Source organism: Contarinia nasturtii, unplaced genomic scaffold (genome assembly GCF_009176525.2).
Source record: "Contarinia nasturtii isolate CC-2019 unplaced genomic scaffold, AAFC_CNas_1.1 Cnas_scaffold_414, whole genome shotgun sequence".
NCBI classification, from domain to species: Eukaryota; Metazoa; Arthropoda; class Insecta; order Diptera; family Cecidomyiidae; genus Contarinia; species Contarinia nasturtii.
This window is the reverse complement of record NW_022197768.1, coordinates 4544160-4571848: the sequence shown is the minus strand read 5'-3', so window position 1 is coordinate 4571848 and position 27689 is coordinate 4544160. Positions and strand designations below refer to the sequence as shown.

At 32.2% G+C, this 27689-nt stretch overlaps 1 protein-coding gene across 4 annotated transcripts in view; it reads right to left on the bottom strand.

Annotated features, from left to right (window-relative positions):
• Window positions 1–468: 468 nt before the first annotated feature.
• The window catches only part of LOC116338491 (cyclic nucleotide-gated cation channel alpha-3), an 80113-nt gene continuing 52892 nt past the window's right edge, over window positions 469–27689 (bottom strand). For 2 of the 4 annotated variants that reach the window (XM_031763792.1, XM_031763793.1), the window contains 7 exons: window positions 15572–15723; window positions 13114–13255; window positions 12213–12365; window positions 4338–4505; window positions 3174–3300; window positions 2870–3039; window positions 469–2561 (listed from right to left, as the gene is read on the bottom strand). In XM_031763792.1, coding sequence (XP_031619652.1) covers window positions 2272–2561; window positions 2870–3039; window positions 3174–3300; window positions 4338–4505; window positions 12213–12365; window positions 13114–13255; window positions 15572–15723 — 1202 coding nt within the window. In that variant the 3' untranslated portion in view covers window positions 469–2271. The remainder of the gene's footprint in view (window positions 2562–2869; window positions 3040–3173; window positions 3301–4337; window positions 4506–12212; window positions 12366–13113; window positions 13256–15571; window positions 15724–27689) is intronic. The other 2 variants (XM_031763794.1, XM_031763796.1) reach the window with 2 other exon arrangements.

Here is a 27689-nt window from a genome sequence, read left to right as displayed (position 1 = left end):
GCGATGTGATGGAAGAAATGGAATTAAAAGGTTATCAAGAAATAAAAAGCTCATTAAATAAAATATGCCTTGCATAATGCGGAGTCACTAAGTTTGAAAAATGTATTAAGCAAAGAAAACAGAAACAGACAAAAATGAGAAATAGACATTGCAAAAATTCGATTAAATTAAAGAAACGGTTACACACAACATATTTCGTTTAAAAAAACAAATAAACGAGAAATTCAAAATTACATATATGTTTATTATTTATATAATATATTCGATTCGTTTGTCATGTATGTGTGTTTGTTTTTAGAAAATTCGTTCTATCTAAACTAGATAAATAAATCCCTAGGAATGGCTCAATAAATTGATGAACATCTTTATTATTTCTTTTTTTTATTATTATTTCGTTTGTCTAATGAGAGAAATAATTCGGTTGAAGATAATTAAAGATGATTTTCTTTATCATGGTATATTTTTTTGGTTTAAGGGAAAATTTATTGATTTTCATATAATGGAATATGTATTCTATGTTTTTACTGCATTTTTTTCTCTTTTCAATTATTTAAATAATTATTCGTAGATTCGTTTTATTCCTAAATAAGTTTTTGTTTTGGTTTGTTGTTCATTTGTCATTTACGTAATTTTAATTATTAAAAAGAACTAAACCATTTTAAATTTTGTTTAAAATTCTGTCTACGTTATTATCAATATTCGCAATATGCAAGTAGCGCAATGGAATGTCATACGCACGAACAATACGTGCTCAAATTAGTCCTTCGTTGCTTTAAGACGACGGAGAAAAACCTTGACACTGACTCATAGTTCTTTACAAAGGTTTAGAAATTGGTTAGTTATTTTTTTGTCTTCTTTTTCCTTAAAAAAATGAATTTTAAAGCTGTTATTTTATTATAATCAGTGTTTTTGTTATTATTTATTTGCAAATTGACCGTTTTTTCTTTGTCTTCTTATAATTCCGGCGAAGCTTTCGTTAAATAGTTCGAGTCGTTTAAACAATTCTGTTTTTTCTATTGTTTATTTTCTGCGAATGACTCGTGTGTATGTGTGTGTGTGTGTGTTTATGTGGCAGTAAAGTGTGTTTGTTCCGATTTCATTCCACAAATATGGTGTGTGGTGTGTTTGTTGTTGTCAATGTTTGCCTTATTCACGTTTGACATTTCGAACTCATCAGAGTGAAAGGAAGAAGTTTCTTTTTCTTTCATCTTGACGGTTGTAAGCATCATTGATTTGCTAGCCATTTCAAGACATCAATCATTCAATTTCCATGTTTTTTTTTAGTGATTTTTCTGTTATTTGCTTTGTTCCGATATTTATTTAGCTATTTATATATTTGCTTAATTATACTGACAATATTTTGAAATGAATTAAATTTTTTTGTTCTCTTTTGGTTACAACTTAAATTTAATTTTAGATTCACAGCTCTGTTTACTATTTGAATTTATTTTCTTTGCAATGTGCTCTCTGTAGATATCCAGCTGTATACACATATGACCTCTATTCCGAATGAAGTCGACGAATGCACAAAGCACACCAATTTTTATTCTATGAATCTTTCTTTTATTTTTTTGGTCGAACATCGATGAAACATTGACAATTGTTGATAACTCTTTAAATCGTATTTTGATTTTGGTTGTTTTTATTTTATTTTTATTTTTTCAATACGGTATTTCTGTGTTTTGTCTTGGTTGAAATATTCCATTTATTTATTATGGTGATTTTGGATTGATTTTTTTTTATATAATATTTACATGTCATAATTTGCTAATTGCCTTTAAATGGAATAATTGTAACTGTAGTTGTCAAAATCGAAAATAGCCAGTTCAGTACGTTTAGTTTTGATGGTTTTTTAGATTGTTTATCATGATCGAAACTAAACTGTTTCAAAAGCTCCTCTGTATGCGAGTCTGAAAAGTCAAAGCGTTCGACTATTGGATAGCATCAATTAGTGTATTTGCAAAAAGTGTAATTTGTGTGTGTGAATGTGTGTGTGTGTGTGTTCAAATTCGAGTCTGAATGCCGTTTGAATCGATTCGAGGTAGCATGAAAAATGTCTATATGTGCAAATTGACGAAAAAAAAACTGTTCCTGATATTTATATATAGTCTCTATTTAAAATATGAAACGAACAAATTTTGAATTTGGTTGGTTCTCTTTGCGATCATAATATCGTGAAAATAAACGGAATGATGAACAATGGAAAAGTGTGGCAACGAAAACGATGACAACGACACGTGGTGATGATCGTTTTTGTTTGGGCAGCTTTTGTTAAATGATACTCTCACGATTCCGTTCAACATCTTCAACATCTATTTCTTCGTGATCGATGCTTGATGCTGATGATGCGCCGCATAATTGCATTTCAATATCAGCTAAACGATTTTCCAATTCCCATTGTTGTTGTGATAATTTTGAATTCAATGCAACATTTTCATTTTCAACGGTATGCAATCGTTCACGCAGACGTTTGATTTCATCTTCCAAGGCTTCGTGTGAACCGAGCAACGGTGTCGCTCCCGATGATTCCAAGTGTGTTAAAGATTCGCATGGATGATGTCCTAGTTTAGTTGACCCAATGAAAAAAAAGAAAAACAAACAAATATACAAAACAATTCATTAATCTATAGCATTCATTAATTGTAAATGAACATCAACAACAACAACAACTATTACAACAGAAAAACAAAATGAAACCGCTTTCTTGCCAACACGAAATAAAGGAAGAAAACAACATAATTTTCAAATGAATAAATTAAAACGTATTTAGATGAAATGAGAGTGAGAGTGTGAAAATAAAATTTGTCAAAATGATATGAGATATGTTTTTGGTTTTTGGTATTGTTTTTTTGTTTTGTTTTATTTGAACCTGATCGACTTGGTTGAGATTGTGGTCGGAACTGATGTGATGCTGCACGACTACGCGGTCGTTCGTCAGAACTGTGTACACTTGGACTAATTGAGCCGGGTGAATCGATAACTTTAGTGGGGCGCTCCAAAATTGGATCGCCTCTGGTTGATCGAGGACTTGGAGCACGACTGAAAAATTCAAACACGAATTCATTGAGATTGATTGACAATTATTTAGTGAAACGATAGTAAGAGGAAACGACGAATGGGAAAGAAAGAGTGGTTAAAAGAAACACTTTTTGTTCATTGATAAAATCAAATACCTAATCAAAGGCTGTTGATTGTAGATTGTTGGCTGAGGAGCTGAATTTAGCCACATATCTTCGAAGATAGATATTCGACCTTTGGTTTCAACGAGTCCAGGTGTTGATTGACAACGTCCCATTGCAACTGTGGCCAAAGCAGAGAGAGAGAGAGAGAGAGAGACAAACAAACAGAAACACGAACACTTCAAATTAGATGTTTCACACAATACAGACTTTTCTACATTATTTATTTAAAAATAAAACATTATTTCAGTTGTATATGAATGCATTCTTTTGTTATTAAAATGCATTATCGAACATTTCATTAGTATTGCATTGCTATACGAGATGAAAGCAAAGGGATAATAATTATATTGATGAAAAATAAATGCTTGTGAAAACGAACCGATTATATAAATAAAAAAACGAATAAAAAATTGAAAATAAAAACAACTGTGGACGCACTTATTCACATTTTGTTTGCTTGCTTCAATGTATATTACCTAGTATAATCAAAAGTTGGGTAGACCAAAAGTTGTTTCACCGGGAAAATAAAGGAAAACTTGTATATAGTGTTATATGACGAACAACCATGCAGTTACATATTGAACAATACGATAGAGATGTGGATTTGCAATTGTGGATGTGATTCTTTTGTATGATTTTTCTTCTTCTGTTCATGACGTGCTCGTGTACGGTAACATGTTTACAGAAAAGTTCAAATTTGCAATTGACTAACTTTGAAAACAAAATAAAAACAATAACATCAACAACAAATCGATTTGAGGAAAATGTGGTGCGATTGGTGTCAGCATTTCTGATATTAATTGGGGAGAATTCTCATTGTATAACAAAACCAGTGATATGAACAGTAATGTAAAATAAAGTCGAACACAATTTGTGTTGTTAGTCAAACACATATGAAATTGACTTCAAACACACATACACACAATTAACCATTCTCAAATCAAACGCATTTGGAAAACGTCGAGTACTTTGATTTTGTTCAATGTTCCGGAAGCGAATGTTCTTATGACAGACATACATACGGCCAAAAGAAAGAAGAAATAATCACCAAACAACAACAACAACAACAAAAAATATAAAACTTATAAGAAGAATGAGAGAAACGAAATCGGATATAGCAACAAAAGGGTCGTGAGATTTCCAACAGCAACAAACCTTTTTCCAGTGGAGCTTTTTTGTATTTTTCCAGACGTTTGACAGCAATCGCCTCTAATCGAACTCTAGCCGCTGGATATTCTTTGAGAACATCCCACATGTCCTTTTTGCTTAGCACAAATAAATCACTGTAACCCACCGATCTAACGCTTGCCGTTCGTCTATTTCCTGCGATTCAGAAAGAAGGTTTATAGATGAAGTTCGATTCGGTTCGGATTTGAATTGGTTCAGTTTCGATGGATTTGGTTAGATTTTTTTCGTTTATTTGTGTGGTTCAACACCACAAGCATTCACGTCAATATTTGGATAGAGGAGAGAAAAAAAAACATAGAGAGGAAGAAAGAGAAAGAGAAAAAAATACAGAACGTTCGGTTAATTGAATTGGTTTTTATCGACAAAGAAGGAAAACAATTTACGCTACTTTTTCGTAATAAATCAGTGAGTGTGAGTTTGTATATAGATATATATGTGTGTGTATGTGAATGTGTTATTTGATCAAATGGTAAAAGTTGCTTCTGTGTGCACGGTCAATTGTTTAGTAAGCATTTCGGTGCATAGCTCTTTTGGCAGTATTCCAAAAACACTCAATCGCCATCACTGCATAACACAATAACAACAACAACAATATAATTTTAAAAGAAAACGGAAAAATCCAGGAATGGCAAATGCATTTGAAATAAATGCCGAATGAACGATTGACTGTTTTGGAATGAATTCACGCCAAACTGGATCTCTATTCCTGGTGAATTTAGTGCCTGAAGTGTTTTACCATTTGATTGAAAGAACGAACGAAAATCAAACCAAAACAAAAAAAAAGTTTCCAATTTTAAACGAAAACCCAGAAAATACTATCGTCGAAATTATTATTTTCTTGTTCAAAATTGTAACGGCATATAAGGGATTGTTTTTTCTTTCACTCCTTAAACTTCTGTCGATGCAGAAAAAAACCAAACATAGAGTGAGAAATCCCACTCACAAAATAATAATTTTCAATAAACATTTGACGATGGTATTTGCTATGGGTTTAAAGTGAAAAAATCAACAACAAAAATTGGAAATCCAAAAAAATATTGGAATGTTTTTGTGTGTAAGATGAATGAAGGAAGAAATATATAATTGATGCAGAAAAAAAAAAGAAAACTTTTTTCATTCACGATATGAGTAAATTGGTTTTCAAAAATAGTTTTGTGCTGAGAAGCCTTTTCAATTTTCCGAACGGATGTATTCTAAGGCTAAGAAAGATTTTCGAAAACTAATTACACATCACATCAGCCAATTGGCATCAATGCAAAATGAATGGCCAACAAATATGTTTGAACATTTATTTGCGACCAATTGCGTATCTGAATGGATGCCAAGTGTCAATTTGGAATATTTGCACTAATTAAAATCAAACGGCACGAAAATAAGACAAAGTAGAAAAAATACTATGTATATAATAATATAAATTATGTAGAAATGGTAAAATTTGTTCATAGAAAAAGTCAGTTTTTTTTAAATATAAATACGTGATAATTAAATGGAAAGACGGTAAATAAGGATACGGCACCAGGCAAAGCAATATAAAATGGCAGAATTGAGAGAATAAATTATTATGCTAGTCTATGTAAATTGTATAAATCTCTTTCAATTAACTACCGAAAGGTAGGGTAGACACATACAGTTTTAAAATGGCAATTAGACCAGAGCCAGGAAAATGCTAAAACTTTTTTTTTCAACACAAAAAAAAAACACGACGAAAAATACATAGTTAAGTGTAATGGGTGTTCGGTTGTATGTTTTGTGTTAATGTGTTTTTGACAGATTCGATTCAAAAGTTTAACTTTGTAGAAAAATTAAACCAAAAAAAACCTAAATAAAACCAAATCGAAATTTAAATGGAACAGAAATGTAACGAAGGAATATATTTCTCAACGGAAAACAACGCTTTCTTTCATGTGTGTACGCTGTACGTTTGCATTTTAAAACACAATGGAAAAAGTATATATTTTTTTTAATATTATTTTCTGCAGGAAAAGCATGTTTTTTTAAACTATTTAGAGATAAATAGAGCGAGATAGAGAGAGAACGACGAATAAAAGCAGTACATATTGTTGGATTTCTTCGGGCAGCATAATCTTGTTTTAAAAAATCACAAAGAATGAACCGTTTTGTAAATATTATTTAATTTAAAATATATGTTTGGTCTTATATAATATGGAAGCAAAAACTATTTTCACGAATTGGTTATACAAATTTGCTCGCAGGATGCCGTTTGCAAACAAGCATTGTACTTAGATAATTTGAGTCAGCCGAAATATATACCATCTGGTCAAGCCAATTAATATCTATTAATGAACGAAGAAATTGTTGAAGCGATTCCTTTATCGTTGATTTTGAGGGATTTCAAAATTTTTTCAACTCATCTGCTCTTATTCACTCTCATACAAATTAGCAGCTGAGCACAGCCAAATGAGAAATTTTGGCCAGCCAAAAATATTTCAGTTTGATGTGTGTATGTGTGCTTTTCAGCGATAAAAAAAGGTTGCTTCATAAATGCAATGCAAATCATTGTGAGTGTGCAAATAATTTGAATGGTATGTCGTCAAATAGCTACCAATGATGACTTTACTTGAATCGATTGGAGTTGAAATGTGCAGCATTACGGACGTAACTTTCAATATGAATGATTTTGTATCAGTCATCAATTCGACTACAATGATTGTGCTGATATTCAACCATTTAAATGTAACTAGGCGAAAGGACATGATGAATAATATTTCCAAAAGATTCATTACAATTCATACGACCCTCAAATGTTTTCTCTTTTCGATTTGTTAAGCAATGGCATGCAAAAAGGTATAAGAGACAGAAATACGGTTTTGCATCATTTTAAAATGGTAATCATTGCACACAATTACATCAAATGGTTTTTGTTATACGTTGTTTTCATCATTTTTTTTTTTGCTTTATGTAATGCTAAATAGCCTTTATGCGCTCAAATTGTTCAAAAAGCCGGTATACATAACGACTAATTGGTATTTAAAAATTCCTTTGTTTTTGTACAATGTGTCGACCAATAATTAATACAGAAGCATAAATGACAAACATCTTTTGAAACCAAGAGAAAAATGTAAACAAAACCACGACCAGAGATAAAATTGAAATTCTGATGAAATGATCTAACGGCATAAAGTCTAATGGAATAAAAACCCTGGAAAAATGATGAAAGACTTTTAAATTATTGTTATTATATATGAAATGTGGCGAATGAATGGAGAGAAAAAGAGAGAAGGAGACGACAGCAACAGTGGAAATCCGCAAAATGAAGTTAAGGGCCCGTATATAGCATGTTGTTGGTTACTTATTAGCACCAATAAGCAACAAACTTTCATGTATGTATACAAACAACAAGACAATTATTTATGCGGACCTTTTGTGCAAGTGCATTTATACGAGCATCATTTACGACGTGCACTCTCTGAACTGTATCGCAAATATTTTGTTGTTTTTTTGAATGTAAAAAGATATGGATGTGCATATTTTCTTCCCATACATATAGTTGATATTTTATTCGATTCTTTTTTCTGTTTTTTTTTTCTCGTTTGTAAATTTATGAGGCTTGAATTCCCATTCAAAATTCGCTTAAGTGTTTTCCTATTTGCTGTTGTGATGCCATTTCGCAATGTGTTTGTTTATACATAGGATTTTGTTTTTGTTATTGTTATAGGTTTATATTCAAGCTTTTATTATTGAGTTGCACTTCTACATTTCAGTTCTTCTGGGTCTGGGTGTTATTATTGATGCTGCACCATACGACTTTATCGCATTATTTATTTAATTTTTGTTCGCTTTGTGTGTATGTGTATGTGTGTGTGTGTTCTTGTGTATGAAGAGGACAATCGACAAAAAAATAACAACAAAATATACGCCGACGTTGGCCAATATGCTTGCACAATTCACTCAACCTGCTCGTTTCTCTAAGCTACCATGACATATGTGCGTGTGCATTGGCTTTTTTGATGGTGCAATGCAACGGATTTGGATGATTTTAAATTAGTGTTGACAGGGACGACAGTTATGTGACCTTTTTATTCCCTTTTGCTCTTCATTATATTATTTCAAAATCTAGATTGTTTCACAGACACACACACAAACATAAACTTTCTCTCAACACTGCAGCAGTTTATTTTCATACTTTATCGACATTATTCATTCCTATGCTAAATTTACTCCAAAAAAAACAAATAAACCAAATGTTTAAAATACCATGTGGCAAAAAAATGGTTAAAAAGTGTAACTGTTTATTGGTCGATACGTGCTCGTCCATTCATGTATGTGTGTTTGTGTATATCTGTAAGTTTCAATATGTGTAGATATTATTACAAAGTTTTTCGAGTAAAAGTTAGCACAAGGGGGTTGTGTTGTCCATATACAGCTTTTATTCCACACTAAATTACATATATGTAGCTGAGAATGAAAATGACTTGAAGTATCTCATCACCTGCTCATGCTTACAGACATTTCTGTGGGCAACAGCATTACATGTTATTTGTTCGGTTATTTTCATTCTCAGTTAGACATACACATATTGTATACAGGGTGGCGCATATAATCGGGGTTTCCAGGGGAGGGTGGTTAATTTTGAAAAACCCTTTACTCTTTGGAGGTAAAAAATAGAGAATTTCTATCTGAGCAGAATTTTGAATTTTTCCCCAGGAGGGTGAGGGTGCCTCAAATTTTGGGGCACTGAAACTTGGCCAAAAAGATGAATGAAAAAAATATCAATTCTAAGGTAATTTTGCATGCTGATTCCGAATTTATGGGTTTCATGTAAAAAAAAATCACACCTTGGGGTTTTTTGACCCCCCGGCCTCCTTAAGGGGTGGGGGGATCCCCACACGACTTGGAGGGGCAACAATATTTAGGGCATCCCCACCCCTGTGGAAAAATTCAAAATTCTGCTCAGATAGAAATTTTCCATTTTTTACCCCAACATACCACACAAAGGTTTTTTCAAAATTCCCACCCCCTGGAAACCCCGATTATATGCGCCACCCTGTGTATAATAATTTATGTCTATCTATGCATGTCTACCATACTTTTGTTTTGATGTCTTTATATTTTATTCTATATATGCGTGTTATAAATTATATAAACTTGGCATGTGACACTATAAGTAAAGTTGGGTGCATTTGCATGCGAGCAAATAAAATTGAAGAATAGAAATAGAGTGCGAGAAATAATAGAGAGAAAATGCAAAAGACAAAACAAAATGACGGAGTGAATATGCCATTGAAATGGCAACAATTATGCAGAGAAAATGATACAAAGGATTGGTTATTCCATATGGCTATATTACCAAAAGGTAAAGCAAAATTTCCACCATATTCGCAAAAACAAATGAAAACAGCAAATTAGAGAAATCTAGAGACTGTCATATGAACCGATTGGAATCAAAGTGAACCGAAACTTCAATGGAAATAAAAATGAAACATATACAATTCTCAACATTTGATCATTTCAAAAAGTGGTGGAAAAAATGATGGTGCCATTTTATTTTCAACGATATTTTTGGCCACTTTAATCCTAACCCAATCATATATGTAATATATTCACAACTGAAGCATAACACGATAAGACTAACTAAACTTTTTCAGTTTGCACTCCATTCAAAAGCTGCTAACTTCAAACACAAGATTGAAAGTTATTCGAAACTGTGGTGTAGGGCATAACTCTTTGAATAAAGAATGTAAAATTCAAAGGATTAATATAATCCGGATAAGGTATTTCGTTTTTTTTCTTATTTGTCTTTGAAGGGGGAATTTTTCATTTTCGCCACTTTAACATTCAAATTCAAAACCAAATTGAGATTGAATGTAAGACTCAGATTCTAGATTTAAATACATATATAATGAACGGCATTGCAATTATCAATGGAAAATATTTGAAATTCTTGCTTACTTTTTCAGCCAAAATGTACAACGATATTAGATTAAAAGAAAGGCCGCTTTTTTACTGGCTGCTTAGCGCCCGTATATCTGCAGCATTGCTGTATAGCTTTGGATTAAAATCATTTCTAATCACAGCGATACCTTTAAAAGATAAAAGAATCGGGGTGGCTTTATTTTAAGCTCATTGTTACTGAAAATCCTGGGTGAGCTGCGTTGCTTATGCGGCATTCATAAAGCGGTGTGCGTCAAATTAGTAAATCAATTGAAATTATGAAATCATTTAATAGGTCACTTTAATTCAAAGCACATACATGGACACGGAAAAAATTTAAGGGGGGGTCCATCAGCCAACCAAAAACCCTAGCAAATCAAGAAATTTTTTGTTGCGAAAAACCCTAGCAATTTTTAAGATTTTTCTATGCCTCACAAACTTGAAAAGCAAAAAAAGGTCTTCGGACGATTTAGGAGGGGGGTTATCCGGGCTTACACCCCCTCTGCCCATGTATGATTCAAACCCATTCAATTGAGTGGTTCAATGATTGAATTGTTTATAGATTTTCACTAGGAAGAAAATACAATAGCTTCAGTTCAAGCTATATACTTTGTTTCTACTGTCTAGCTATAATTTATCAATTTAATTTAAACAGAACGATGTATTTAATCTCTATTCAGATGTCGGCGATTGTATGTAACAACCTCTCTCAAAACAAAATCAATTCAAAGAATACCCTTTGAAGAAATGCGAAGGCGGCACAAACAAACAATTAATAATAATTAATAATGAAAATTTTAATCGAAAGAGATAGAGTTTTCGTATCGAACCCCAACAAAATTGCAATGGAAAGCAGATCTGTACTTAAATCTTTTTGGATTATTCATGTCATTGCATTTCTATGTTGATATTTAAACGGACATTCGAACTGCCTCTTTCTACAAACGAATATAGTATACGATTTTATGTTTTTACTACGTCACAGAAGATCTTCAGTTTTAGAAAGCTTCGAGTTAATAAATATCAATTCATTGTTTGTTCTGCAATCGATGTATGTCAAAAATGCATACTCGAACGAAAAGTAAAAAAAAGTGACCTAAGAAATAAGATAAATGGCCTCCCATTCCCTGAATTTCTCTCTAGTATATCAATATAATTTTCTAATAGACGACACACACACATATCATATTTCGATGAATACTGAATCGATAATTAAGATTTGTTCCATTATGATGATACACAAAAAACTTAACACATAAAAAAACAGTCTGATTGTGAAAGTGTCTACGAAACGAATGTGATTGAAAGCATTGATAAACCATTTTAAAAAGGAGAAACGGCTAACAATGAATAATTGAGTGGAAAGTTCAAAGCAAAGAATGCAATGAATCTGCCTTGATTCGATTATTTATTTATGTTTTTTAAAAGAAGGAGCAGTCAATAGTTGTATTGGATGCAGCATTATACGAGAGTAGTTTAATAATATAAGTTTGAAATAGATAAACATTCGCTTGGAAAATGATGCAGGAAAAAAAGAAGCATTGACTTTTATTACCATCATCCATAATAATAGATACTCTAATGACGCTATGTACTTGCATAATTTATTTTTTCAAAAAAAAAAATTGCTTGAACTCACACATTTGATATTGAAAAGGTTTATTGATGCGAAAATGATAATAAAAAAAATCTCAAACCGAAAAGGATCGTAATAAGTGTTATAATAAGAAGAAGAAGTAGAAGATATGTAGAAAAAGGGTGGAAAGAATTAAATTCAAATAAGTCGCAAAATGTTGGTGTTGGATCATTGATATGCAGGCATATTTATCGGAGCTGTTCATAAATTTCAATTTAATTTCAATATTACGAGAAAGAAAAGGGTGTGTATGAGTTTAAAATCTCATTTTATATGAATTTTATATACTTGGCCTGGGCGCTGTCGATATTTACCAAGCTCTTTACCTGCTTGAGTTCCCATATTTAGTATACTTATTTCACCGAAATAACAACCTGCCTTCAGCGATGCCATCACAGTTTTACCATTATCAGCGACAACTTGTAATCGACCACGATTTACTATATACATTTCCTTGCCAACTTCACCTGCATCGTTAGTTATCCGTATCCGATCAGAAAATCCAATGGTTTGTGCGTTGAATGATGAACACAGCATGACATCCATTCAATGGTATGAAGAAGAAGGAAGTTCATGAAAATAAAAGAGTTAGACAAAAACCAAAATAAAAGCATTGTGAAAAATTTATAGATATAGGAAATAGAAATGCCACATCAAATGGCTCTGTTTTGCTTTCACACTTGTCAAAAAAAGGTGTGTGTTTGTTTACGATTTACAATTCTCGTTAACAAAACAATAGAATGAATAAAAAAAACGGAGACGAAAGATTTCGTCAATATTTCGTGCTGGACCATCAATTGTGCTACCAAACAGGAATTATTATACGCTGAATTCATATTCAATCAAATTAATTTTCTAATAAAAACAGAATTTACATATCGCGAAATCCCGAAAAATCTTCACGCCTATCGTCAGGTAGATTTTCAACTCTAACTGTCAGAAAAAAAAGCAGTTGGTGTGATAAATTCAGCGCAAAATATTCCCTGCCATTGAGTAAATTTTCGAAAATAGCCATAGCAAATCAAACGAAAAATCTTCAATTCTCTAAAACAATCCCAGACTTTACGATCAAGCTGAATCGCTCCGACTTATAAGTGATTCAGTTAGATGTCATTTTGGTGTAGTTTTGTGATATTTTGTCAAGCGACAAACCAAACAAAATTCCATTCACAATCACAATGAATATCATATAAAATTTATATGTTTATACATTACCTTTTCTGCAAATAAAATCACCAGGTGAAAAAACTACCGGTCGCAATCGCAGCACTAGTTCGCATAGGAAACCGGCTTCAGTATTTTGGAAAATTTCTACACGTTTCAAAGTATCTAAGTGGACGTTTATTGCTATTTCAGCCTTTGCACATAAAACGAGAGAGAGAGAGAAAAAAAAGAGATAGAAAATTGTAGAAATAAGTCAAGTGAAAAACCATCCAATAAAATGACACTTCAATATATCATTCATAAAGCTTGTTAGTATTTTATGTGACGAAATGAAAACAAACAAAAATTATTATGCAAAGGTCAAAATGTTTGGTTTGAAAATACGGAGAAAAAGGAAACAAGATTCTATTTATGTGCTGCCGAAGTTTTTGAGTTTTGAAGAACAAAGACAAAAGTTGCTAAAGCGTCCGGGTTCAAGTTCAAAAGCACAGAACAGAAACTCTGTTTTACGCATGTTTATATGCTTTTGTGTACGATGTGTAGTTGTGGGAATTCAAAAGCACTTTTGAAAACATAAAATAATTTCGTTTTCGTTTTGTTTTTCCTCGTACATTTCCGGCATTCTGACGCAGTGTGTTTTATTTGTGTTCGACTTTCAAGTCGAAAAATGACTCAATGTTTTTCACCTTTATTACTTCAATTTTCCAAATGTAACAAGAATTTTTCGCTCAACGACTTTGGCACGTGCCACCAGGTCCCTTTAAATACTTTCGCATCGTCGTTTCAAGTTCACAACTAAATAGTTTCATTCAGTAGAAATATTTTCTTCGTCGGTATGTTTTCAGCAATTTTCGAAAACAACAACAAACAAAATAAGAAACATTCGCATTACGTGCTTCCGAAAACTACTTGCCATTTATTTGAGTTACTTGAAACATTTTCCATTCAGCTACAATATTATTGATTTAATAAATTGAAATGCACGCAAAGAAATTTATGTATAGAGAGTTGCAATTTTCCAAGAAAAATGAATACAATTTATGAATCATAAATGTATGAAATGAAACCTGTTCGATGTCGACGTTCTATCATGCGTTAAACATTCAATACAATTTCTTTTTAATATCTGTGCCATTTCAGATTCAAGATTTGTCTTAACGACACAAGCAAATTACTGATATTTTATTGCACACAGCATTTTATTTAAAATCGATTTTTTATAATTGTTCAAACTTAAAATTCGCGAGAGTTCTTAATAATAATTTCATCATTCAAGTGGATGGTGAATTTATATGTATAACATAAATTCGTTGAAACGATTATGACAAGAAACATTAACATGAAAATAAAGATGAAATATTCATGGCGATATATTACAAAATGAAGTTGTTATACACAGATTCACAAAGCATGTGATACAGCACATTGTGGTTGAATAATAATAATAATATACGACATTGTATACAACCGAAAAAAAATGTGCATGACAATAATATATATCTATTGTTGGAGTAAAATAAATGCCCACGATTTGAATGTCAGTTATGTGTTATCAACATTTGTAATGGCAATGAGAATAGAAGACCAAAAGAGAATATTACAACAAAAACTCAGAATGACAATGAACAATGAATATACTTTTTATTCTCTGTCAATCCTGCTGGAATCGATGTAGCATTTTTTTTAGAAAAAAAGCCAGCAAGCAGAAAAAAAATGATAATATTAATTGTGGCCGAATTTGCGAAATAGAGATGAAACGTTGAATTGCGAGATGAAACTATTTGTGTGTGTGTGTATACGATATATAATATATAAATGCAAGCGATTCGATCAAATTATTTGCTGAAGCCTTTAAGCATAACAGAATAACAGTTATCGTGCTTTCTCTCTCTCTTTCTGTCTCGCTTTTCGAATTTTTGTTCATACCGTTTCATACATAAGATTGTTGGAGATAGCTAAAAGTCGATTTCCGCTTCCAACTCATTTCTCGTTTGTACATGGAAAAACGTCATTGCATGCGGTCCAAAATGCTGTATGCTCAATATCTTTTAGTAAAACTATTTCATGTGATGAAGATGATTGAAGAAAATTGCTGAGCTACCGATTCAACATATTTCTTTCTCTTTCACTCTTCCAATCCCTTCTCTATCTTTTTTTTTTTTGCAGTAATTTCGTTTATACGTTGAGCAAAAATCTTGTTAAATGTCAACTCTTCCGATTTTATGATTTTATCTATATTTTACCACCGTTTCATTTTCCGGGTTGGCTCTCAAATATTCCTTTTTGAATTTCGTACCGTCCAGAGTATAAATGATGCAAAACGCCTATTTCCATGTTTCAATAATCGTTGCAGGGCATTTAAACGACCGCCACTATTGCTGTGCAATACCATATATACGATTCGAGTTATTTCAGCTTGCTTTTTTTTTCTTCGCTCACAAAAATATGTACGATGATATTTTTACAGGAATGTTCATGTATTACATTTGTAAGAATACATAATATTTACCTTTAATTTATCAGGAAGACACGATACAGCTCGTTCCTCGTCCGAACATTTCTGTGATAGCCATAGGTAATCAAACCATTTTATCACTTTCACTTGAAGATGATTAGGCACACGTCTCATTCGCATATATGTTTTCACACCATCCAGTTTAGCTGCCGAGATGACACGATATGACATGAAAATAAAAAGAAGTTTAAAAATACATATACAATTAATTTCCGCTTCGATGCGACGATGTTCAAATGTAAATTATATTAGTTTTTGCACTATATAGAGGAAAGAAATAAAATGGTTTCACATAAAATTGAATGAGGATTTAAATTGAAATGGTTTTTTTTTCTCTCGAGATACAGATAGAAATCGGTTCAATGTGATTGGAGCGTTTATATCATATACGCGTGGTTTTAGTTGAAACGTGTTTCGTTTGCATTTTCACTATATTTTATGTATACACTTAGGGTGTTTCCCATATCTTCAAATGAGAAAATGGTAATTTTGAATTCAAAGAACACAGAATTCTATATTATTTAATGGCATTCATATAACGAAGCGATTGATAGTGGCACTTCCCGAAGCGAAAACGAATTATGAAACGCATGTAAATGTAACATATCTGAAAAAGTAGTTGATTACAGTTTGAAATTCTGTGTAAGCAATTTTTTGGCCAGTGAAGTCTGTATATGATTTGAACCAATATTAACACACAAGCAGTCCATACAACACATAAATCGCGATAGGTAAATAATCATTACGTTTCGTTTGCTCGTTAGTATTTACACATACACAAACTGTGAGTCCGTACAACTCTCTTATTCAAACATATAATTTGAATGTGTCGGCGTATTTTGTATTTGTTTCATGCTTTTGAAGAAAGAAGAAAGAAATACAAACTCGATCCCGAATTCAAACACTTTGTGCACAGTTTAAGTAAAGAGCATTCATTCGATTGGCCACAGAACAGTCATTTTGGAAACATTACGAAAGCTGATCGACCAGTACGTAACTAATTTGAAGAATAATTTGTGGATGCACGCAAAGAAACGGCATCGAGAGTATTCAATGATCAAAGTGTACGAAAACAACAAATAGCTGATCATTGTTTTCTTCGAAGAAGAGGATATCAATCATGCCATCAGTAAAGCTATTGGTAAGTTCGGAAATTGGTTCAAATCGATTCAAGTTTGGATTGCAATGCAACGCGAAATCGATGAGTACAACACAAACATTGAAAAAAGAGCTGAGCGTCAAAAAGAACAACAAGATCAACATCAACAACAACAAAATCCACAGCCACCGGCACCACGACCAAAAAACAGCAGCCAAAGCAGCCAAAACCAAGACAGCACTTAGCCATCATACCGATTTGTCATTTCACACGAAAGAATGTTGTTTTTGACAGTGATATTTTGTACAAGATTTTGTGGCAATGATGATGGCACCCAAATTACATTCAAAGAGTTCATGCAACATAAGGAATTGTACTGGAATCAAATGTTTGATTTTGACATTGTTGCTGCCAAATACATTATGATCAAAGGATTGTGTATTTTGTTCGATTATCCAGTCCCACGATCGCTAAGAGAACGAGTGCCTTGATGAGAACAGCAAAGAGCATCCACTCAATTCAAAATCAAAATAATTGTCAAAATATATATTTATAATTCCGCTATTTCTGAGTCTTGTGAATAGTTTAAGCGATGGCTTGGAGTTAGGTTGTTCTCGGTAAGTATTCGGGAAGTGTTAATAGTAAACAATGCGCTGTGTTAGGCGCATCACTTTACATAGAATTTTTTTTTACTTTAAATTAACGACTTAGATATGGGAAACACCCTAATTACACATCCAACAGTCGTACAGGTGATTTGATTGTGACGAAAGTAATTTCTCATTCAGATCATTTTCGGTCGAATGACAGCAGTAATTAAATTACATGATATATTGCAGTAATGATTGGCACAGTGAATTGAATTTAATATGTGACACAACGAGAATATGACGAGCAAAGATTATATCGACATATAGGCTAGAAAATTGTCATAAATATCGACTAGCGAAATCGACGGAACTGAAATGCGAACATGTAATGTTGGGTTTGCATGGTTGCAAACCATTTTTTTATTTCTTCAATTCAACACATTTGCAACATTCCATTTATCTTGATTTAAATAAATGCATACAATTCAATTGACAAATTTTCCGAATTTATTAGCTATTTCACTTCCACATCTTCCATATGCCATTTGGTATTTTATTCGTATATCTCAAGTCTTGGGGCTTTTACTTGTAAAGAAAGAGAGGATATGGCAAAATTGAACTACCTTTCATCGCAATGTTCATATGTCCGTTGGGATCTGATTTAAAGCTTTATTATGTACAAATGAATTGAATACACTGATGTTGAACACTATATGATGTTTTATAAGAGTTTTACACAATTTTCATATGCCAATAGCCCATTTGCCATGCATTCGAGATCGTTTATATGGTCTGGGTGTAATTAGAGAGTTCGTTTCTTAGCATGGCCTGTATCTGCTTTAACAGTATGTAAATAACATGAGGAGAATGTAACCTTTTCAAATCTTATTTAAACTGTTGAAAAGTTAAGCCCAATTCAAAGAATTGCAAGAGTGGCATTAAATGAAATTCATTTATCGAAAATAAATGCACAAATTCAAAATGTTTCAATTAAATGTTGCGTGTTTGGTTGAGTGTGTTGTGAATAAATGAATGAACGAACAAATGTATGTGTTTTGATATGCATTGCAGTTCAAGCAAACGATGTCATGCATCTGTCTTTGTGACACTGACGTTGTGGTACCCCTTATTTCAAAAGATAATTTTCTAGCGTGGAATATAAATTTACGATGAGATGATATGGCACACATAATCCTTTCAAGTAATTATTTAGACATAAAATTCACATCCAGATCATCCGTCGCATTTTCAAAACACATCAAATTAATCCATCGACGTAAATTGAACTTTTAAACGGTTCGGTGTTGCAATGTATGTCTGCATACAGTGGAAATAAGATTTACGAAACTTTACTCCACTTTTAAAGAGTATTTTGTGTTTTATTGATTTATGTTCAAGTGATTATTAATAGATTCGTCTTTTGACTCTTTTTCCCACACCATCGCTCTGTTACTTTCTTTCTATTTCAATTATATCCTTTCCACACATACACCTCTTTTTACACCCCATCTCACTTCGCATGAAAAAGTACGAATAGCCAAGAGTGTTCGATAAGCATTCAATTGCTATAATCACCGTTCAAACTTTTATTTTACATTGGCAAACTGAATTATTAAAATGGCTTCATACACAATTTTCCCATGGAAAGTTTGAACTAATAAAAGTCTTAATTGACATCGGAACAAATCGATTAATTTAATGTTCATTTTATAGCACAACTGATGAGTGTTGTTCGGCATTTATACACAGCAAGCATAAGCGATTTTATTCGATTATTTGTTTTCATACTTTTTGTAATTGCAATATTTCTTCCATGCGTTGACACATTATGATTCAATCTACATTGTTGAAACGGTCATTTTTACAATTGCGACAATTGATTTGATGATGATTCGGTTCGCTACTGCCGCTGATAATGTTTAAGAAGTCATTTGTGCTTTTACAAACCAAATTACAATCGTCCAACCGTACTGTTTATTGTCTTGCTTTTGGCAGCGAAAAATAGAGCAAGAAACCATCAACTGCAGTAAACTAGTTTCATTCAATAATTGAATTGTCTTCATCTTTAGTTTTAATCGTTCAAGGAACAGTATGTATTTGTCTAAGAGCGGCACCATATACGCGACTGTATGCACTGACAAAATAAAAAATGTGCGCTCTATTGCTGCATGCAGTTTTTGTTCAAATTTTTATAGCACATGAATTTGAAGCTTTGTTTTTAGTGCACATGCATGTTTCATCCAGTAGCTATTCACGCGCTTTTGTACTCATCTTTTCTATTTGATGTATCGGTTCCGTTGTTTTCCATAGATAAATTGAAATAAGATAATCGGCAAGTGTAAACGTTTTGCATGGACGGCTTTGTTTACAGGTCACTTTATTACGTGGACAATATTTACACAATATTTTATACACTAGATGTGTGAGTATCGAAAATGACGTGAATGGACAAACATAGTTAAGAATTGAACGACGCACATTTATTCGAAATAAAACTTAAGTTTTTTTTTTTATAGTGATACAACTTTACGTTTATGTATAGCAATAAAACTATATTGATTGTGATATACAGAGACACGGACCACATCAAATGGTAGAATAAAATAAAAATGTTTAATTTTTGAAATTAAAATCGAATATTCTGAAGAAAATGTTTGTTAATTAAATTTTATGTTACATATGGCGCTTAAACGGAAGGACTTGCAGGTCAAAACGATTCAATTTTATTGGATTTTCGGTTTAAAATTAACGAAAATGCACAAATGCGGACAGATTTTCGAATTTTCAAAGTAAAAAAATATTTTATCATCACAATGAATCTATTTCGGAAACTGACCAGAAAAAAATTATGGATGGACTCGGACGTAAAAATTAAAATTCCATAAATAGACTGTAACGTAGATATTAAAAGAATTGAGTACAAAGCTTAATGTTCCACTTCAAATCATTTTAGACGGAGTAAAGAACCAGGTGCTCAGCGACAAAATATTGTTCGTATGGTTGAGAATGTAGTATATATAGTGTGTACGATTTGGTCGCCTTGTTAATTAGACTGAGGTAATATAAAGAATCTGATTTGGGTTATTAAAACTTTATGAACTGGGAAAGGGACGCCGTTGAAAAAAGTAAAGACAGTAAACTGAATGTATTTTTATATTATTTATATGAAAATTGAGCTTCCAAAAAAAAACGGAGATAGTATAGAGATAGACAGATTATTGATTTCGTTAATTGCTTCAAGAAGTTGGAATTTGCGACCACGAAATTATTGTAATTTGATGCATGGCATTGGAAAATTGATTTATGTCGGGCGAGCTTAGATTTTAAGGGGTGGAGATGCTTTGAATTTTCAAAGTACCTAAAGTACTTCGGCAAAAAAAACCTAGCGAATCGATGGAATTTCCTAAATCTCAGGCGTGAAATTCGGGTAAATCCCGAAAAATAGTTTTGACTAAAGAGAGTTCAAATAACACTGATATTTAAATTTCAGTGCTTTCCAATTACCCGAATTTTGGATCATTTTATTATTTAAAACTATACGTTTCTGGTAAAACTGCGAAATAAAAGCCATAAAGTGTACACAAACAGGATGCAAAATGTATATTTAAAAAACATCGCCTCATAGCTTCAAGCTACAATTTAGTCTTTTTTGTTATTTCACCGTTGAATGTTAATTATAATGGCATTGTAGCGAGTGAACAGACCGGTGCCATAACTTCCATTCATATGCCAATGTATGCATTCTATATATATACGAATGAATACATGACGACATACAAATGAATATGACCATACGTTGAAATAGCAGTTGTTGCAATAATGTCTCAGCATAAAACCTAACGTGCCCATGCATGCAAAATTGAATGAAACGAAGAGAGAGAGAGAGAGAGAGATAGAGAGAGAGAGAGAGAGAAGGGTTATAGTAACATCGAAATATTTGCAGTTTTACGTTCTTTGTCTGTTTATTGTGGTCATCTGATATGACGGCTATTGGTTGAATATTCATATTGGCACAACACAAACGATCGCATAATACAAAACACAAATTAGAATTAGTTTCAAAATGCAATTACCACTTGATTTCTATTAATTGGCAAATCTAAATTGCCTGCATTTCAAGCAAATGTGCCAATGGGTGAGCTAACGAGCCCAAACCTGCATATACAATAACACAAACACATAAAAGCACAACTTGATTTTATATATAGCCTAGGGGGTAGACACGCAATCCAAAAGAACAAATCTATACGAAAAAAATAATTCTCTTTATATTGTTGCGAGTAAATTATAAATATTTCAAATCATTTTTAATTTTTTCGAATCATTTCAAATCACCGCTTGACAGTTCGTGTGACACTTTACAGTGAAGTTGACTATCGATGTTTGCATGCATGTTATATCAAAAATAAATATCAAGTTAAAGAATAAAAATACAAAGAGATTTAATATTTTCGAAATGTGTTTTAACTATAAACGAAATATACTTGATTTTTTTAATTAAAAAAAAGTTTTTGCTTGCTTAAAAAAAAAACAAACATTGATATAGAATTTTATGCTTTGTTTTAGTATTGTAAAGTCGATTGTCAAATAGATTCAAATCATTCAAATCACAAATGAATTATAACGAATCATTTGAATCATGTCTACCCCCTTGTATATAGCGTGTGCTGTTCATTCGGCATGATAAATTCGAATATTTGTCAATGCTAATGATAACCATTTTCGATTGTTGTTATAAGCCTAATACCTTTATTCACCTGAACCATTTATCCGGTCATTTTCCATAACCATAAGTATAAAAATAATATCACATGAGTCCACAAGAGAGGTGACGCGAGAGAGAGAGAGAGAGAGAGAGAGAGAGAGAGAGAATAAAAAATCACATATACACAGAAGCGCTTCCAAGAGACTGCAGAATTTGTGCTTTTGTTTTGTATTTTAGCACATTACTTTTAGCAGGCAATCATGAGCGGCATCATTAACACACATGCCATCCCATAAATACCCATTATATACGGCCGATATATTAATGAATTGTCGTCATTGTGAACATCATTAATGCTATAATTAGATTTTAGGACATATATTTCATTTAAAACATGATTCGAATCGGAGCAAGGGCAAGGGAAATGGGAAGCAAAGCAATGCGATTCTGTAATTAATATTAAAATTGGAGCAGTATCAATACATCCAACTGCACGCAGTTAACACTTTTATTTAGATTCGAACGTCACAAAATATTACGTTTCTTTTTATACATTCATTTCCGAACCTTGTTATGCAACGGGTATTAAGCTAAAAGCCGTAAAGAGAAATGATACGACGATCGAATTAAAAAGGAAAGTAAATAACGTTGAGATTTTCTATAGAATTTTAAAGTCATATAAAACATAAAAATAAACAAAACACCATGTGGTGTGAAAAAAAATTCAAAATACGGTATATTTTTAAGAAATACGGTATCAATGCAAGGAGGATTGAAATATGGTTGACAGTTGTATCGAAAATACTATCATATGCGCCATGATATATAAAAATATTATCAAAGAATATATGCAGAACGATTGACAGTGGTTCGATTGACAGTGGTTCGATTGTCAATTGCAATTTCGATATGCGATAAAAGTCACGTTATTCGAAACTTAGATTTAGATCAATGTGGATGTGACACAGTTCACTTGACCAAGATTATGAATTTAAAAGAATTAGAATTGGATTGTCACACGGTTGACAAGAGGTAAAATGTATACTTCCCTGTGATTTTGATGATAATAAATATCTTTGCAAGAAATTATTGGAATTTGTCAGGGATTTTTTTTCCACTATCACCCTTATTTATTAACATTTATAAAAGTAAAATTACATAGTTTGAAATCAACGTGGACGCCATAATTTCAAAATAAAAAAGTCATAAACAAAGACTATGTGTTATTGACACGTAACATGTAATCATGACCTAATAATATCCTTCTCGAAATTAAATAAATAAAATTATATTTAAATGAAAATAAATATTTTAATAAAACATTGGTTTTATTTTTGGTGAACTTTTTCTCCTTTGCAGCGGACGTATTTCAGCTATCTGAATATGCGCTGATATTCCCAAACGCTGGTGCTCAGCCGTTGAGTGTGTTAAACACAAAAGAATATCAGTATAAAAGTCATCGGTATGCAATATGAATGTGTTTTTTCATTCTCTTATTTTGTTATTCTATGGACTTTCTTCGATTTTTTTTGCCTCGTTGACGTGATATTTAAAACACTGTGCTGCTGAGCACCAGTATCTCAGAATATCAGCGAATATTCAGATAGTTGATATACGGCTCTGAAACGGATCCCAACGGAGTATAAATAATTTCCATTCATCAATGGTAAAATGTAGAAAATACAATAGATTTGTAATTTATAGAGAGAGAGAGAACGAACTGAATTGGGATGAGTTGGATATGTTGATGACATCAAACAAGAACAATAAAGCAAAAGGGAAAATGTGGAATACTTGTTCAAATATAAATTTATTACTGTTGATCCGGAATTGAGTTGGTTGGTGTACAGTTATAATTAGGTCGAAAAAAAAACGCAATAAAGAGGCAGCTACTTCAAATATAGTATAATACATAGAAGTGGTAGCATAGTAGCAATCGTTAACTGAAATCATACCGGAGATATAATCCAAATGAACATGGTGACACAAATAAATGTCGAAACAAATCCAAGGGAATTAAGTTAAAACGATGTTAATATTTTTCTCCGTTTCTTTTTCATGGGTCGCGTGTGTGTAATGGTTCAAAATGTGTATTTTGATATGAAGAGCTCTAGTATGATGGGAAAATAAAAAACACGCATTGACACATCTGCCACTGAAACGAAAGTATTTATGCTGTCTCTTATTATTCATCTCATAAGTTAAATCTTTCGTCGAATGCTAGGGGTTGCTTATTCATTTCTAAATCATGCGTATAATATATGGAATATATAAATATATATCTATCAATTTGGCCATATACTGTGTGATCAAATGCATATAATTTGAAGTATGCGTGTCAAATCAAGCGGACAAATGGCAATATAATATTATAAAAATTCCAATCACAATTATATTTTTGCTATCGAAATTTGTTGCGGCCGGTTTTATTTATAGATAAGCTGAACATTGGCTTAGCAACAGAGCGATGCAACACAAATATGTTGCAAAATGTGGAGTGTTCTGGAATGCCGACATCAAATAACGTCAATACATGTATGTATTATAACAAGTGGAATCTATGTCACTGAGAAATATTGTTTTTTTTTTTTTTTTTTTTCAAAGTAATTATGTATCGTAATGCGCCCATCATTTGTCATCAAACACATTATTCATACCTTTTTTGATTGCAAATTTCGAATGGAAATTTTGCGATATGAATTTATTAATAATAAAATAATGGTGTCACGATTCTCGACGATTTGATTTCAAATCAAAATTTGATTATCAAATTCAATCAAAATGGTGCTCTTATTTGTTATATGTGTATATTTAGATGTTTCGTTTTATTCGAAGCCCCTAAACCGAATGAAATGAAATAAGATGACAAAAATCTCTACGTCATCGAAATAAAATGACAATGACTAAGAGAGCGCAAAAGAAACTAAGTGAATGCGCCAACAATAACAACAAGAGAAGAAGCAACGATACGCGAGAAAAAAAGTTTTAACTTTGCGCTTGATTACTCACGAGAACGTGATTTGATTTATTTGATATTTGGATGTCCCGATTTCTTTTCCACTATATATCTAGTTATATTTTCTCTCTTCTTCGTTCTTCGTTTTGAGCTCTTGCCTTTTATTTTACTATTATTCTGCACAAAGCATCGACGTTAATATGGGGTTGTTGGTTTTGTACGACAGCGACGTCAATGAATTGAGTACAATTTTTCTCAGGCGTCATTTGTGCGGTGGCCACATTTTTTTGCGTGTTTATTTTAAGCCGGCAACTAACTAAATGGAGCGCCAATTCTTCCAGGCATCAGGTGATTTACGTTAACACAAAAGTTTACATATTCAATTAAAGCGTGTATAGCAAATGGTATAATAAGATCATCATATTGACGCAGAGGGAATGGAATGAGAGTGAAATTACACATAAGTACAACGGAAACATGGTGAAAAGAAAAAAAATGGGGGGAGATAATTAATTAGACACCCCCAAAAAGCTCATCGAAAGTGTAACAAATAACATGTTCCCCTCGATATTCATGCGTCATTGTTGTTGCATTATTTATAATAATTACATTATTTCACGGTTTTGAATTAGTAACGAGCAACGTTACATCTCCCCCCCATACACACATACACATGTGAACACAAAGATGAACACAATTAAGAATTCGATATATTTGAATAAAATGGCACAAATAAGCAAATAACATTTGCAAAAAAAATTGCTCAATGCCGTTACTATCGCCATACCAGAGAATCCTTTCAGACCGTTTCTAATTTGACGAACACTCCTTGGCATTTTATTTACATTTGAATTAATTAATTTTTATTTAATGCAAAATTTATACATTTCAGCTGTAACAATTACGAAAAAAATATGATTTGAATTGCGCAAAATGTTTATATTTTTTAACACCTTCAATTTATCTGCTTGAACACGTTACAATATATCTATGATGAATTATTATCAATTTCAAATGTATGAATATGTGTTTATTTTCGGCAGAGCGTGTGAATTTAATTTGATATAATAGGCAAACAATGCAAGAATATGCATATGTATATAAATATGATACAAAAATGTTATATTTCTAAATAGGAAATCCGTGCTGTTTGGCTATTCAAATAAAACGTGAACGAGATGAATGACAGCAACGTTACCGGAAGCAGATGCAGCAAAAACAACTAAAGCAAGACCGAACATGTCGATGGGTGGCAAACTAGTATTTGGTTTGATGCAAAGAATGATTATGAAATTATAACAGTTTTTTGTACCATTTTAATATTACCTGCTCCACTCGCATTTATTCTACATTTGAATCGTTGCGGCGAAAGAGTGGCTCTTATTTTTCTCCAAATAATACTGCAACATAAAGTTTTTTATGAATAGTTTATTTGTTGTATTACAACAAATAAACCATGTGAAAAAAACTTCATGTTGCAGTATTATTTGGAGAAAAATAAGAGCTACTGTTTCGCCGCAACGATTCATTTGTGAACAGCTTTTATTGGGCTGAAGCTTTGAATGTTAATTAGATACGAGTGGTGAAATGGTATAAAGCGTTGAGTTATTCTTTTCGCTTATTCCGCAGCATACACAGTGGCAGTACATAAATTTTTTAAATTCACTACTAAATCATATTGAAAAGTGTGAATAGAAAGATAGGAAGAGAGAGAGAGAGTGTGTGTGACATAGAAATTATCATTAAAATTCCAAAAGTTTTCAACACATTTGGTGATTTTCATTTAGCAATTGTATATGCTATGCATTCCATATATGGTCACACAAAAGTATTGCTTAATGGGAAACGATATATTAAATTAAGAACAACGCTAATTTTCATTCATGTTAAATTGATTTGATATAGAGAAGTACAGAGACACGTCTTCTTGATTGGCACCACTCACTCCGATTGCTATGAAAAATTAATTGCTACGTGAATTTTGTTAGTATACACTATACTTGTTGTTGTTGATAATGTTTTGACTTTTGAATTGATTGAAAACTGGATTTTCAAATCATGGCATGTGTGTGAGAGAAAAGTGGCCAGAAAAAGAATGGTTGTGTTTTGCCGACATTTAAATGATGTTGGACTGTTTTTTTTTTGTTATTCAAAGTTTATATTCAATTAGAAAATGCCTAAGAATTAATCTAACTGTGATCCTGGACAAAAAAAATATGCTTGGATCGATATGCCGTTATTGTAGTTGATTTTTGCTACTGTAGGTTGTCACCGTCACTGTACGTTGTTGTTAATATTTCAATGTTTAAACATGTCATTAATGTGACGTCCACAGTTTTAATTCAATTAATTTGGAATTCCATCAGTGAATCAGTTATTACCTTACCGAGATATATTAAATCATTCTTGACAGAGTATATTAACAGTCACAATGTAGATTTTTGTACGCCAATCATATCACATGGTGATCGGTACACAATTTAAGCGAACCGACACAGACTGGGTCCATATGATACTATAGTAGCGAATGGTGAATATTACTAAAATAGTGTTAATATATTTGTAGGGTCAGTCTATTCACTGAATCCCATTGACCGACTTAATTCGCTGAAGTGTCACTTGATTTATTCATAAGATTAATTGAGCAAATACATCTTCATTGGAAAACTGCATCAAAAAATATGTTTTAAATTGAAAACCGTTCGTTAGCCCGCTTAATAACCTTTACATATTCAGAGCATATTTACAAATAATTTTTGCCG